This window comes from Suillus paluster (assembly GCF_016628075.1).
Source record: "Suillus paluster strain FC165 chromosome Unknown EDB91scaffold_36, whole genome shotgun sequence".
In the NCBI taxonomy this organism is placed as follows: Eukaryota; Fungi; Basidiomycota; class Agaricomycetes; order Boletales; family Suillaceae; genus Suillus; species Suillus paluster.
Genome location: NW_024537596.1, coordinates 107,207 through 120,173, shown reverse-complemented (window position 1 = coordinate 120,173; position 12,967 = coordinate 107,207). Strand labels below are relative to the sequence as shown.

At 47.1% G+C, this 12,967-nt stretch overlaps 8 protein-coding genes across 8 annotated transcripts; 4 read left to right on the top strand and 4 right to left on the bottom strand.

The window, feature by feature from the left end:
- Window positions 1-94: 94 nt before the first annotated feature.
- Window positions 95-636, top strand: EDB91DRAFT_1055232 (uncharacterized protein; the record flags this gene model as incomplete). The annotated part of the gene is made up of 3 exons (XM_041313898.1): window positions 95-268; window positions 335-440; window positions 506-636. Coding segments are annotated over 3 exons (411 nt in total), but the record flags the coding sequence as incomplete, so codon positions are not given.
- A 1,774-nt stretch (window positions 637-2,410) lies between these two features.
- Window positions 2,411-3,474, bottom strand: EDB91DRAFT_1140994 (HSP20-like chaperone). Its single transcript, XM_041318987.1, has 4 exons — window positions 3,408-3,474; window positions 3,004-3,174; window positions 2,720-2,942; window positions 2,411-2,660 (listed from the first exon to the last, which is right to left on the bottom strand). The coding sequence occupies exons 2-4, from the start codon at window positions 3,141-3,143 to the stop codon at window positions 2,562-2,564; spliced, it is 462 nt and encodes a 153-aa protein (XP_041175890.1). The 5' UTR covers window positions 3,144-3,174; window positions 3,408-3,474; the 3' UTR covers window positions 2,411-2,561.
- Window positions 3,475-4,368: 894 nt separating this feature from the next.
- Window positions 4,369-6,278, top strand: EDB91DRAFT_1083131 (uncharacterized protein; the record flags this gene model as incomplete). The annotated part of the gene is made up of 7 exons (XM_041315583.1): window positions 4,369-4,511; window positions 4,598-4,988; window positions 5,052-5,376; window positions 5,413-5,498; window positions 5,548-5,727; window positions 5,781-5,856; window positions 5,932-6,278. The coding sequence occupies 7 exons, from the start codon at window positions 4,369-4,371 to the stop codon at window positions 6,276-6,278; spliced, it is 1,548 nt and encodes a 515-aa protein (XP_041175889.1).
- Window positions 6,279-6,303: 25 nt separating this feature from the next.
- EDB91DRAFT_1249738 (uncharacterized protein) lies at window positions 6,304-7,096 on the bottom strand (the record flags this gene model as incomplete). Its single annotated transcript, XM_041323132.1, has 4 exons — window positions 6,304-6,351; window positions 6,400-6,550; window positions 6,596-7,001; window positions 7,057-7,096. The coding sequence occupies 4 exons, from the start codon at window positions 7,094-7,096 to the stop codon at window positions 6,304-6,306; spliced, it is 645 nt and encodes a 214-aa protein (XP_041175888.1).
- A 51-nt stretch (window positions 7,097-7,147) lies between these two features.
- EDB91DRAFT_1249737 (uncharacterized protein) lies at window positions 7,148-8,836 on the bottom strand (the record flags this gene model as incomplete). Its single annotated transcript, XM_041323131.1, has 6 exons — window positions 7,148-7,690; window positions 7,738-7,883; window positions 7,931-8,113; window positions 8,164-8,352; window positions 8,411-8,607; window positions 8,664-8,836. The coding sequence occupies 6 exons, from the start codon at window positions 8,834-8,836 to the stop codon at window positions 7,148-7,150; spliced, it is 1,431 nt and encodes a 476-aa protein (XP_041175887.1).
- A 555-nt stretch (window positions 8,837-9,391) lies between these two features.
- On the bottom strand, window positions 9,392-9,790 carry EDB91DRAFT_1249736 (uncharacterized protein; the record flags this gene model as incomplete). Its single annotated transcript, XM_041323130.1, has 1 exon — window positions 9,392-9,790. One exon carries the CDS (start codon window positions 9,788-9,790, stop codon window positions 9,392-9,394), a length of 399 nt encoding a protein of 132 aa, XP_041175886.1.
- Window positions 9,791-10,434: 644 nt separating this feature from the next.
- EDB91DRAFT_1055161 (uncharacterized protein) lies at window positions 10,435-11,289 on the top strand (the record flags this gene model as incomplete). The annotated part of the gene is made up of 1 exon (XM_041313889.1): window positions 10,435-11,289. One exon carries the CDS (start codon window positions 10,435-10,437, stop codon window positions 11,287-11,289), a length of 855 nt encoding a protein of 284 aa, XP_041175885.1.
- Window positions 11,290-11,816: 527 nt separating this feature from the next.
- On the top strand, window positions 11,817-12,339 carry EDB91DRAFT_489019 (uncharacterized protein). The gene has a single exon (XM_041327445.1). It carries the CDS (start codon window positions 11,864-11,866, stop codon window positions 12,302-12,304), a length of 441 nt encoding a protein of 146 aa, XP_041175884.1. The 5' UTR covers window positions 11,817-11,863; the 3' UTR covers window positions 12,305-12,339.
- Window positions 12,340-12,967: the final 628 nt, after the last annotated feature.

Here is a 12,967-nt window from a genome sequence, read left to right as displayed (position 1 = left end):
AGGCGCAGCTCAAACAGGACCTCTTACAACAAGCCTCCCAGTTGGTTCATCTTCATCTACGGCACAAACCTCCGGAACGGCTACGGGCGCAGGAATGGGAACGGGAACGGGCGGGGCACAGGGCACAGATCAAGACCGCTCAACAGCAGAAGCAGATATGGAGCTCATACGTACCAAACGGGCGCTCACGACTTTGGCGGCTGCTGCTGCTTTGGGTGGGGGTGGAGGGGGTTCGGGTGGGGGGAAGAATAAGTATCGGAAGCGGAGTGTGAGTTTTTTTTCCCTTGTCCTTTTTCCTTTGCTGGACGTGAATTGATCGTTTTGGGTGTGATAGCGCGCAACACCTCCTGGAAAATGTCATTCGTGCAATATTCGGGAGACGCCGGAGTGGAGACGAGGACCGGATGGTGCGAGAACGTTGTGTAATGCTTGTGGGTTGCGTACGTCTCGGTTTCTCTCTTGTGTTTGTGTTCGAGTGATGTTAATATCTTTTCCACCCGCACAGATTATGCCAAACTCGTGCGCAAACGCGAAAAGGCCCTCGCAAACGGCGAGACCCCCTCGATCCAACGCATCGATATGGAGATGCTCCGCGCGAGCGCAAGGGCAGCAGACGCAGACAAAGGCGCACGCGCTGCTCTAGGCGGGGGTGGACCCAACATCAACGTTGGCGCTATGAGCACTGGGGGTGGGAATGGAAGCAACAGCAGCGCAGCAGATGATAAGATGAACTTGGGCATTCATCAAGGTTCATTCCAGATCAATACGGATACTGGGGACGCGATGCAAGATCAAGATCCTAATCCTGGTCAGGGTCAGGGTTCAGGTTCGGGTGCGCAAGCTAGTGGTGGTGCGAGTGCGAGTGCTAGTGCGACTGGGAGTGGATCGTATACGCGTCCACGCCTCTCGACGAAGCGGGCATCATCTTCGAGGGTGATGCAGACTGGGCAACATCAGTCCTCGACGGGTCCGGTCTCGGTGACGGGCTCGGGTGCGGGCTCGGGTGGGCATCATGCGCCTTCTGGATCACACGGGACGCCGAGTATGAGTCATCATGCTACGCCGTCTGGATCTCATATGTCGACGCCATCTATGAGTCACCATCAAACGCCGGTCTTGCAGCATCATCAGACGAATTCTGTGCAGCACCACCAGGCGCCGTCTGTACAACACCATCAGACCCCAGCCGTACAACACCACCAGACGAATTCTGTGCAGCACCACCAAACGCCTCCTGTACAACACCACCCATCCATGTCCCATCACACGACTCCTTCTATGACTCATCAGACTGCTGGTTCGGCATCAGGGTCGACGTCGCGTCATGCACCTGCTGCGTCTCATCCGCCTGTGCAGCCTGCTTCGCAGCAGAATCAGGGACATCATCAGCCTACGAGTGGATCGGGGCATCATCAATCCACTGCGGCGCAAGCGCATCATCAGCCGGCGCAGGCACATCATCAATCCTCCGCGGCGCAAGGTCATCATCAATCCTCTGCGGCGCAAGGTCATCATCAACCCTCTGCGGCGCAAGGTCATCATCAATCCTCCGTGCACCACCCTCCCTCTCGACCTGGCCTTCCGCCTACCCCGCCTTGGTACCTGTCTCCTGCTCCTCAGTCGCATTCGATGCTGAGGCAGTGAGGTTTGGAAGTGGATGGTTAGGACTCCTACTGCTACCCCACAATGAGAGGGGGTATGTTGATATCAGCGGTTGCCTCCTGATCCTGCGAGGTCAGTAATCACCTTCAAGTTCCTATCTATCCCCTTCCTTCAATTTCGTTCGCATATTTCAAAAACCTTGTTTTCTGTGTTGTCTTGCATCGTTCGCTGTTCGTTGTTCGCTGTTCATTGTTCATTGTTCATGGTACTTTGTTTCTTTCGACGTTTCGTCAAGTGCTGTTGTAATTCACCTCCCATCCTCCATCTTCCATTCAACGTTTGTCCTATATGTATACGCGTATAATGACTCGGTTCTGTAATGAACCTGTAATTCTTCTTGGCCCCGCCTTTTGATGTAATGATTTTCATGATACGAGACGATGTGATACGTGTTTTAACCCTCATGACCTTTTTGTTTTTTTGGAATTAGTGTATACATGTTTTAGTAGCGTTGTTTTCGTGCGTTTCAGTTTAGATCTCTCACGGAACGCCCTTGAAGTGCGTGTTAATGCACAATGCACAAGAGATCTAGATTTGATCGTGGCTATACACGGCTCGGGTGGAAGTAAGGTTGGCATCCGCGGAATCAACTGGAAATTCGAATGTTGATCTAGATTGATTTCCTCGACAACGTGGCATCTAATCGATCATGGAGATGATTATCGGATCTGGGGTTGTCTGGTGTTTTGTTTTGTGGTGCTGCGTTAGTCCCGAGTCGCATACGGGGAAAACTCCAGCTCACGCAGTGTGCAGTGTAAATCAATCACTTCGATTCGAAAAAAAAACACAGGTAGAGTATCAACTATTGTACAAACGCGCCAAGATTCTTTCAAGATCCCTTATTCCACCTTCACATGGTGTTAATGATACAGATTTGAGGCAATTATGGGTTGGAGTCTTCACGCGATCTCAATCCGCTGGGGTTGCTGATCTGGTCCAGCGCTCGGGAAGCTCACCGTGAGCACTCCATTCTCCATCTTCGCATGGATATCCTCAGTCTGTGCAGTGAAATCGCCATAAGCACCGAATTATCACACAGAATCTAGGTGGTGCTCACCTTGATTCCCTGAGGGAGCAGAAGGGTCCTGGAGAACTTGCCATGCGAGCGTTCCTGCACCGCATAGCTGCCCTTCTCATGCTTCTCCAAGTGTTTCGTCGACTCCCCGGATATGATCAGGCGGTTCCCATGGACGTTGACATTGACATCTTGGGGTTTGCGACCGGGGAGCTCGAATGCTGCGGTTACTGTCTTGGTCTCAGCGTTCTCGTGTAGGTCCATCCTATGTTTATGCGAGTCAGCACCATCGGTTTTGAGTAGCATCGTGAAGCCATTGCACTTACTTGGGCAGCGCTTCACTGAAACGACGAGTCAAGGTATCATTGCCCTTAGCAGGCGAGGGACGGAAACGGGTGTCGAAAGCATCGTCGAATAGCCTGTCGAACTCAGTGGATGGGTCGCAGAACATGAGCGAAAGAGACATGATTAAGCGAAGATGTGATTGATATTGAGAGCGCTAGAGAAAATATAGTAAGAGATGGTGGGACGACAAGAGACTAGAAACCATACCTCAGTGTTTGGAGACAACGACTGAGATATGAGGAAACGAGACGGTACGTATTATATATGTGAATGAAGATAAGAAATGGAAAAGTGTCCAGGGATGACGAAGATGACGAGGATGACGAGGATTGCGATGACGAGGGATGACGATGATTGCGATGACGAGGATGACGATGATTCAACATCTGACCAACACTTATATACGCGTTATGAAATCCATGATGATCCAGGAGTCCCGTCGAAGTGTCTGGATGGTGTGGGTATGTGCTATCAATGGCATTCTATAACATTCGAGAAGCGGGGAAGGCGTTGTTCCTTATTTGAACACAAGCGCCTATTTACTGACGCTTGGTTTATCACAAAAAAGGAAATATAGTTTATTTGGCTTTATTGAATTTCAACGTTGTTGACAACTTTGCCCAATTGGTGGATAAGTTCCACCTATTGCAGGCCTGCAGGCTGTTTGCGGGCAATTCTCTGCTATTGAGAGAAGTGTCCTGAATTACCCTGCAGTTACTGCATAGCCTTACAAAGATTCATTGGAGCAACTCTCCATCAGAACTTAGCTACTCGCATTCAGACGTGTGAGGGCCTGTGTCGAACCCACATGTCCTATTCTCATGCTCTGCCTGATACACAATCGCAAATGCAGGGACGGGTAGAATAACTCTGGAAATTTGAATGTTGATCTAGATTGATTTTCTCGACAGCGTGGCATCTAATCGATCATGGAGATGGTTATCGGATCTGGGTGTAACGACTGCGCTTAACTGCACGTACCACAGCACAAACACACGGAATACCATCTGGGTAAAATGTGGGTAAAGTGTGAAAATTCACGAAAATATCATGATGTTTTCTGTTGTATCTTCTTGTTGGGCAATTTACCAGAAGTTACAGACTTTGCCTGGAATCTAACACATGTTTGCCTTACATTTTCCCCACAATTCATGCAAAATTTCCTTACATAGATACATTCACCTCAGGCTATAATCACACTTCGACATAGCTTGAAAACATGCATAGCACTTCAGGATTGAATGCAGCAAGCTCAATTATATAGAAGAATGATACTGGAGACATTGCACATAAGGCGGACAAACTGATTGAGAGCAACAACATGTCAAACACCCCCACAATGTTCCATGCAGTCGAGCCCTGAATACAACTTCAACTTTCCAACTCCTCTTTTGTATGGTCCTCCAGCTGTACCAGCAGGCCATCCATATGGTAGGAATGGTTGGTACACATGGTGTGGAGGCACATATGTATCCAAGGTGGTCATCCAGTATCTGTTCCGGCCATGACACTAGTGCCTTCCTGCTGTCCTGAGTTTGAGTGCCCATCTTCAGTCCTTCCTGTCGTTGATCCCAGACTCTCTGTTTCTGGGGGTGCAGGTCTGAGCGCCTCGACAGAGACTAATGGTGGATCTCAAAAGTTGAAAGTTTCACAAGTCTTAAGCCAGATGGCAACTATCAACCGTCAGCTAGATCTTGTGGAGAATCAGGAACTGCAACACGCACAGGAAGTCTGTGCACTGGAGATGAGATGTGCTCAGTGTGTCAAAGCAGTGAAGAATGAGATGAAAGCCGAGATAAGGAGCTTGGAGGAGTTGTTTGAGCAGAAAGTTGCCAGCATGGTTGCAAGTATCAACAGTCGCATTGATGGAGGAGAAGCAGCTGATGCTGAGACCGATGAAGAGTTTGAGAGAGATGTTGAGAAGATTGAAAAAAGTGCCCTTGCATTTGGAGATAATGGTCTAAAGGTCTGCAGATCAGTAGAATTAAAAGGGAATGTCATAGCACTAACCATACTACACCATTTGCAGGCAGTTGTTTGGATCATTTTTCAGATGCTGATGGGAATCGCCAAGCTTACCGCTGATGTTCTTCCTCCATACCCAAGTGATGACGACAACTGGCCGCTTGATCCTGCCACCAATGATTGTTTGATGTGGTTCTGCTGGACAGAATCTCATCAGCATTCTGATAATCACACCAAAATCCTGTGGGTCATTGCTTACATTCATCAGCATGGTGCTACCGTTTGCGCTGGCAGCGGTCCTGTTCTTTGTGATATAAGTGAAGAGGATCTGCATGAACGCGTTGTCAAGAAATATCAAGAATTACAGAAAAAAAAGCACAGCCACACTGGTGTGTCATCTGCAAATAACACGACTGCAATGGCAGGTACAGTCAACAACGCTCCTGCGTCTGAGTCAGCCGTAACAGTCGCAAAACCTTCACGATCTAAATTACAGAGTCGTGCAAGAGGCGTAAGTCATCATATCATTATAAATATCATAACTGACCTGTACACCATAGAAACTTGAAGTTCATATCCGAAAATTTGAGAACCTGCCAGAAGGGTCAGAGTTTGGTGATGAGAAGTATCACATGGCACTCATGGAGTCCTTGATGTCACAAGATGAAGACGAGGTTGATGCGCAGGGACAGAAGACTGGACGTTTCATTTCCCATGTGGGAACATATCGGAGTGATATTGTAAGTATGATAACACCTGGCAAAATTGACACTCACGCCCAAACAAATTCAAGATGGTGAAGTTCTTGGCTGCAGTGGATGAAGCGGTGGACCCAAACCCACCTCCTCGCTTCACTGTTTGTGTTAAAGGTGATCCAAAAGAGCTTCCTATCTTAGCTGCCAAGAAAATCGAAAATTGAGTGCGCCAATGGATGGTATCAGCAGAGTGGCTCGCAAAAGAAGAAAACAAGAAGTATGACTCGCCTAGTTATATCCTGGATAATGGGTGCACATGGGGAGATCCAAAGGATCCTGAGGAGATGGTGGCAGGCCAGAAGCAAGTCAAGGAACAGAAGAGGCTGATTGCATCGAAGAAGTGTGTGAAAATTGAGGAGATGGAGGCGAAGAAGAAGGAAACCGGGACAAAGAAAGGTAAAGGAAAATCAAAGATGATAAGTGACAAAGGGAAGGGACGAGAGAGTATGCCTGCTCTAGCACAGCCAGTAGCGAGTACTAGCAAAGCTCGTGAGCTGCCACCTGCTGCAGAGTCAGATGATGATTTCAGTGACTAGATATGCAGAAAAGTGCGCACCTCATCTACTCCCCATCTTCGTCTTCTAAATAGTCTTCAGGTTCATTCCCTGCCTGCAGACTTTTTTGAGACTGTTGCACGAGAGTTATTTGTACACTTACATGGTCAAACAAGATGGTAATCCATAGATCCTTTTTGATAATGTTCGAGTACACTGGAATCAGTGCTAGTGGGCACTTGATCCATGAGACCGGAATCACTTCCTGAGGGCCCAGTTCAGCATAGGAGACATGAATACTGAGTGTAGATGCACTGAAAAAAGATGAGCATTTGTATCTGCTAACAGAAAGACTTTACTTGAGGTCCCACGGCATTGTGGGAATGTTATCATCGGAAACTAATCTCCGCACCACCGCACAAACATGAGGAACGACATCGAGAACACCAACCATGAATAGTGCCATGATCTGCACAGGGACACGAGTTCTACCTTGAGATATGAATGCAAATGAGTTGGCTTGTGTGCGTCGATTCATGGTGCAGCCATAATGAATTCCATCCTTGCGAATGTATGTGAGTGCACGAGCTACCTTGTTCGCATAGAAGGGGGTGCCATTATCACATGATAAATCGCCAACAAGGTTCAGGTCAGGCCTTAGAGAGTGAAAGTACTGGAGAAGAATGGGGTAGAATACTCCTTGAGGCAAGCTGTATGCATGGAAATTGATTAATTTGGCATTATGGAGTGGTAACCTAACATTGTCTGATGGAAAACAAGCATCAAACGATAGATTGGTGTGAGAACAACAAACACATACCTTCAGCAGCTTTGCTTTGATAAACTGCTATCTGTGTCATCATACTTCCACGGTCTTGGGCTTGTACCTTGATGATGCGGTTGATTTGGTCTCATTTGAAAGAATGAGTGTCAGCGGGAAGAGCAAGAAGATACTCATAAATGAGATGAGTTTGGACCCAGTTCCGTAAGAGAGTTAACTCGATCCATCCTCCGTCATGACCGTTATGCTGAACACGTTCCAGCATGCCATTGAACCGCTCAAATGCAAAGAGCCACCAGCCATATACCGGACCACATTTCTTGATCATTGCGGCTGTGTGCATGGAAGCTTGATGATTGATGGTGAGTGGGATGCGAAGCTGCAGACATTCTAGGCAGTAGTGGGCTAAGAAGCTCTGACCAGTGTGAGCCTGAGCCATTGAGATTGAGTGGGATGCCAGAATGCGGACTCCCATGCAAAGATGAAGTATGGCTTGATGCAACAAGCGACAGTTACGCAAGAAATCTGGGGCAACGGTGTTGGGTGGAAGAGGAGGCTCTGAGTCTGGTAATTCGTCGTTAGCATCCCTCCAAGACCACCAGAGAATGACGGGGGTGATTTTTAGAATACGACGCCACTCGTCTGCCTTCTTGAGTGATTGATTTTCACCTAGCTGATCGAGAATCAATGTAAATCAACAATCACAGTGGGCGAAAATACATTTTTTGGCAATCGAGTGACATGGCTGGGCCATTTAACAGCATTCACGATATCTTTGAAGCAATGTTTTGGTGACTCGTTACCACCCATTCCTGATAGCATATGTCCACCAAATAGTATGCGCATAAATAGATGTGATATGATGCCTTCAACAGGCCATCAGTATTAGTGCTTGCAAGAAGCAAACATGTACCAAGGAAGATACAATGCATGAAGTCGAGCACTGACTTCTTCGATGGTAACCAGCCAGAGAGTAGATTGAGAATAGACCATCTGACACCATGATCCCTTAAGATTGCTTCTTGACGAGCAGGACCGGCATCCCTGGAGTAGAAACTCTGATGGAGCATGTGAAAATCGTCCTTCGCAGACCATGCTATCCACCACGTATCATTCATATGAAAAGTAATGCTAGTGTTTGCTTACTGTTGTTGTAACTGTCTGGTGTGTTGATCTTGACAACATCAGTGTCACAAAATGCACACGGATGGAAGTCATGACTGTGGCCAGTCGTTCTGTTGCACTTATGTGAAGCCAGCATATCACACGCAAGGACCTCGTTATCTGCAAACACGTCTGCAACTTCTTCTTCTCCATAAACATCCATTTTCACGCCTGAGTATAATAACACAATACAAGTGAGCATACAATGAGTTATACCGTGACTGCATACCGTTCTTGAGGTCCATCAGCTCACGAGTCGAGGGCTCCAAGCAATGATTGATTTTCTGGATGTTTGGCTCCTTTGGACCCGGCATAATCGCAGCGCATATGACATTGACCTGCAAGAATCGCTGATCTCGTGGAAGGTCGTTTATAGCATAGTAGATGGGACCACTAGAATGCAGCCGATTTTCAAGTATTCCCATCCTACATAATATCTAAGTAGGTGTTCAAGATGCGCAATAAGACAGGTTTAAACTCACCAGTCAATATTCAAGGTCAAATGCAGGCCATATCGATGTTCGGTAAGCTTTGTCGCTGTCGGTCCATTATCCAGGTCCTGAGGGCAGTCATGGACGGTACCTAATTCACCAATCTCACGGACAGTGTTCGTCTCGAGTTCGTGCCATAGTGTGCCATCATGAATGTCTGTCATGACATAGTCGTCGTCATCATTTCATTGTGGCTGGTCTTGTCGGCTGTCTCGAATTGATTTTGCAAAACCAGGTCGCATGAACATCTGTTGAAGGCTTCCGATAAGGGATACATGCAGCATTATTTTTCTTGTGATCTGGATACACTTGCCTTTCGCATCTGTACATTCATTGTATAATATTCCTGGGCAGTCTGGAACAGTACACTCGGGAGATGGAAGCTCTTTGAGTTGATTGGGTGTAAGATGCTTCCAGCACTTGGGGCATATGGTGTATTGGGTGACCCATTGGTCAGGATCAATGCCAAGTCGACACTTCATGCTCAAGAGATGACGGACAGGCCATGGATGCTTGGGTAATACACCTTCGAGAAGCATACAATTTAGCTGATTGTTGAGAGCGTCCGTTGCAGCTTGGATGCTCTGCTTTCCGAAGACGTTCGCTATGACTGTGTTGAGGTAGGCAAGACAGACACCCGGACGTTCTTGGAAGGCTCATGGAACAAGGGACAGCCGATCCTCCTGATCTTGATCACTGCCAGGCACTCGCACATCAGGTCATGCCACTGGACAGAAATTGAAGTCTTGAAGCAGCTGGTTGCCAGGTACTTGGTGTCTTCTTGGATGTGGGATAGGAACTGGATGATTGTCTGACTCCCCTGCAGGTAGGTTGTCATCTATAAAGTCAAAGTCGTACTCATTTTCTTCGACCGTTGGCAATCGACCCTGTGGTCTCTCTTGGTTGTTGCCAGTACCTTCAGATGATGGCCTGGACAAATTGGTCATAGGATCCGTGCCTGTGTTGGTGCTGATACTGGCCTGGATGGCCGATGGTTGCACAACAGGGGGCCACTTCTTTGTATGTTTTGCAATAACCTGCTGTGTCTGGTACATGAATCCGTCAGGATGCTGCAAGCAGCGCGCACAGATGCACTTGAAGCGAAGTCCTGTCGACATGGTCAGTTACACTTGAGGACGACTGGGACGTGCATGTATATAGTACAGCGTGGGACTTAGGCGAATTTGTGCGCATGTCGGGGACGTCCCGGTCATGTGTTTTACAATGTGATTATTTACCAGTGTGAAATGATGGTTTATTTCAAGAGTATCTAAGAATATTTGGGCTGGTATTTTGAAGTTGTTAACATGTCACCAAAATGTGAGGAAATCTGACAATGTGAGAAAATATCCTAGCACCGTATTTTTCGCGTTTGTGCTGTGACATGCCTGAAATTTCGACATATGAAAACAAATGAGTGGACTGTGCTGTTCATTACTCGGGCACATTCAACATGAGTGACATAAAATCCCCTCGCTATTTGCACCCATCCTTTGAACCTCCTGAAGGGGTCCTGTCACAACTTCTACCTGATAGACAACTTTCGGTCCTCCAATTCTTAGCCTTCAAGTTTCCTACAATTGTAACAGTAAAAAACACATTTGGCCCAGAAGACTTTTTTTGCTCAGATCAACCATCAGTCCATGACACAAGAGACATACAGGACATGCCTATTCCTCCCCCCCAAACACTTCAGATGCTTATCGAGTCGAGCATCCACTCATTACATGAAGGGGCACGATCTTTGAAGTGTCCCCATCTTATGGGTGCCATCGAAGCACGACTTCCATGCTGGGTTCTCACCTACTGGTATGAAGTCATTGCTATTCGAGCCAACTACCTTGAACCATGGGCCCGTGCCGAAGAAAACTTGGAGAAGAGGAATCAGTCATGGAAAGATAAAGATAAGGACGAAACTCAAACCTTGATTGCAAAGATTTATCATGCTTTCAGCTGCATCTCATGGTGTGGCAATATCAGGGGTTTTAGCATTGAAGAACCCATTGTCGAGTTGTCAAAATATGCCTCGAATCAGTGGCTCAGCGATGTCCACGAGAATCAGATGCTCGAACTGCTTAGAAGGAAAGTTCGGCTTCAACCAGGGGGTCAAGAGATCAAGATCGAGAACACCTACTTCTATGGTTTCTTAGAAAATGGATACAAATGCCGCGAATCTGGAGAGTACGAGGATAGTCGGTATTTTGCAAGGGCACGAGGGATAGGGCACGAGTTAGCTGCTGGGCTTGGCAGTCAAGTTGGGTTCCTGGTTAACACAAATCATAATCATTGGGTCGCTGTTGTTCTGGATTTCAAATCACACATTATCCTTATCGGCGACTCACTGAATCCAGAACCATACAGAGAATTACGCACCGTGCTGCAGTGGTGGACCTCTCATCACTCTGGCCACCAGTTCACTGAACACACACTCAACATCACTCGCCAACAAGATCTCGTCTCCTGTGGTCTTCTCTCTTTCAATGCTCTTGCACACCATTTTCTTCCCACAACATACTCCCTTACTTCCGCCTCGCAAGTACAAAATGGCCGGCTACAAGTTCTGTTGAATGTTGTTAACCAACATCTCGACCAGGTAAGACTCCGTCACCTCATTTAGGACAAACTAACACCAACTATAGAGTTTTGAGTCCATTGGTCAGAATTATCAGTTCTCATTCTCATCTCTAGCAACAGGGACACAGACTCCCCTACAAGCTCAAAGCCCAGAGATGCCACTCGTCAGTGATACAGAGTCTCTTGACAGCTATTCAAGCTCTACTGAAAGTGACGACGAGTCAACACCTCCTGTCAGTTTGCAAAAAAAGAAGGCCTTTACCAAAGAGCATCATCAGTCTGCGATCCAGGAGGCTATCAAAGAGCAGAAGGATGGACGAGCACGAGGACTGATGAAGTTTCTAAAGCCATGCACACCAGAAGAGTTACGTGCTCAGCTACAGGTGGTTGAGGCAAAGTTGGATGATGGGTGGCAGCAGGCAGCGGAATTTCGAGCAATGACTGATGAGAGACGACGGATGAGTGTACAAGAGGGCAACAAAGAAAGACAAAGAAAGTACCGTCAGAAGACACGTGACATTGAAGTTGTACGGGGAGAGCAAAATCTTAAGGTTTGTCAATTAGATTTTTCACCTGTCTGCAAAAAGACTTACATATTTCAGCGTCGTACATTAGACATGACACTTCTAGAAGACCGATCACCTAAGCGATCTAGTTCGTCAATTGCGGAGTTAACAAGGCCTGACCGAATGGTCAAAGAACATCAGTGTCAGCATAAGAAGCATTCTCAAGGTCACAAGCGCATCCACACGAAGCAGGACGCAGTGTATCACAACTGGCATGGACCTTTTACATGGGTGCAGATTGATAATGCTGCCAAAAATCCGTCAGTTTCCTGGAGCTCAACACGGATTGTTCAGCTTCTGAAGAAGAAAGATTCAGTGACCTTCAAAGGTCTTGCAAGGTCCACGGTTGAGGGCTGGATCGATCGCAGTGGCAAGCCCAAATGGACTGAAGCTGCAATTTGGATGGCAAATCTGGGCAATCATCAGGGACATTCCAATGGAGGTAAAAAAGGGATTTTCGTACGTGCTATCAATACTGCTGGTTTGGAATGATGTTGATTAGTTCGGTTAGACAAAGTACCCCGCTGCTGAGAAGGCCATCATCAAACGGCTTGAAGCTCTTCATGACGCTGGAGCTGTACTTACTCTCGTCACAATCCAAGGGATCATCATTGCAATCCTCTCTGATGCGGCACCAAACATCTTTGAGCACCAAGCGAAAGATGGCTCAAAGTTCCAGTGTTCAGATGCATTTGTATGACATTGGTTGCATGAAACCCTGCACTGGTCCGAGAGATGCACAACACGAGCTGCCCAAAAAACTCCAGATAACTGGGAAGACTTATGCGAGCAAGCCTTCTTTCGACTAGCGCACGTCATCAAAGAGGAGGACATTCCATCTGGTCTCTACGTCAATACTGACCAGACTCAAGTTGTCTACGCACAAGGGTCCAACCTGACGTGGGCAAAGACAGGTGCAAAGCAAGTCTCTGCAATTGGTAATGATGAAAAATGCGCGTTCACAGTTGTCGTCTCGGTTGCCAATGACGGCACAATGCTTCTGCTGCAAGCTATCTACTAAGGCCACACAAAAATGTCATGTCTGAATCCATCGACTGCAAACTATGAAAATTGCATCAAGGAAAATTTTCGTTTTGAGTTTTCAAATACAAAAACATACTGGTCGACACAAGCGACAATGCATACCCTGGTTGA

Excerpts from the sequence above, each read along its gene's own strand:
- EDB91DRAFT_489019 (XM_041327445.1), top strand. The coding sequence starts at position 11,864 with ATGACACTTCTAGAAGACCGATCACCTAAGCGATCTAGTTCGTCAATT.
- EDB91DRAFT_1140994 (XM_041318987.1), bottom strand. The coding sequence starts at position 3,143 with ATGTCTCTTTCGCTCATGTTCTGCGACCCATCCACTGAGTTCGACAGG. Across the intron at positions 2,943-3,003 it reads TTCAGTGAAGCGCTGCCCAA|GATGGACCTACACGAGAACG; the intron begins GTAAGTGCAATG and ends GCATAAACATAG. Across the intron at positions 2,661-2,719 it reads TGCTCCCTCAGGGAATCAAG|ACTGAGGATATCCATGCGAA; the intron begins GTGAGCACCACC and ends TTCACTGCACAG.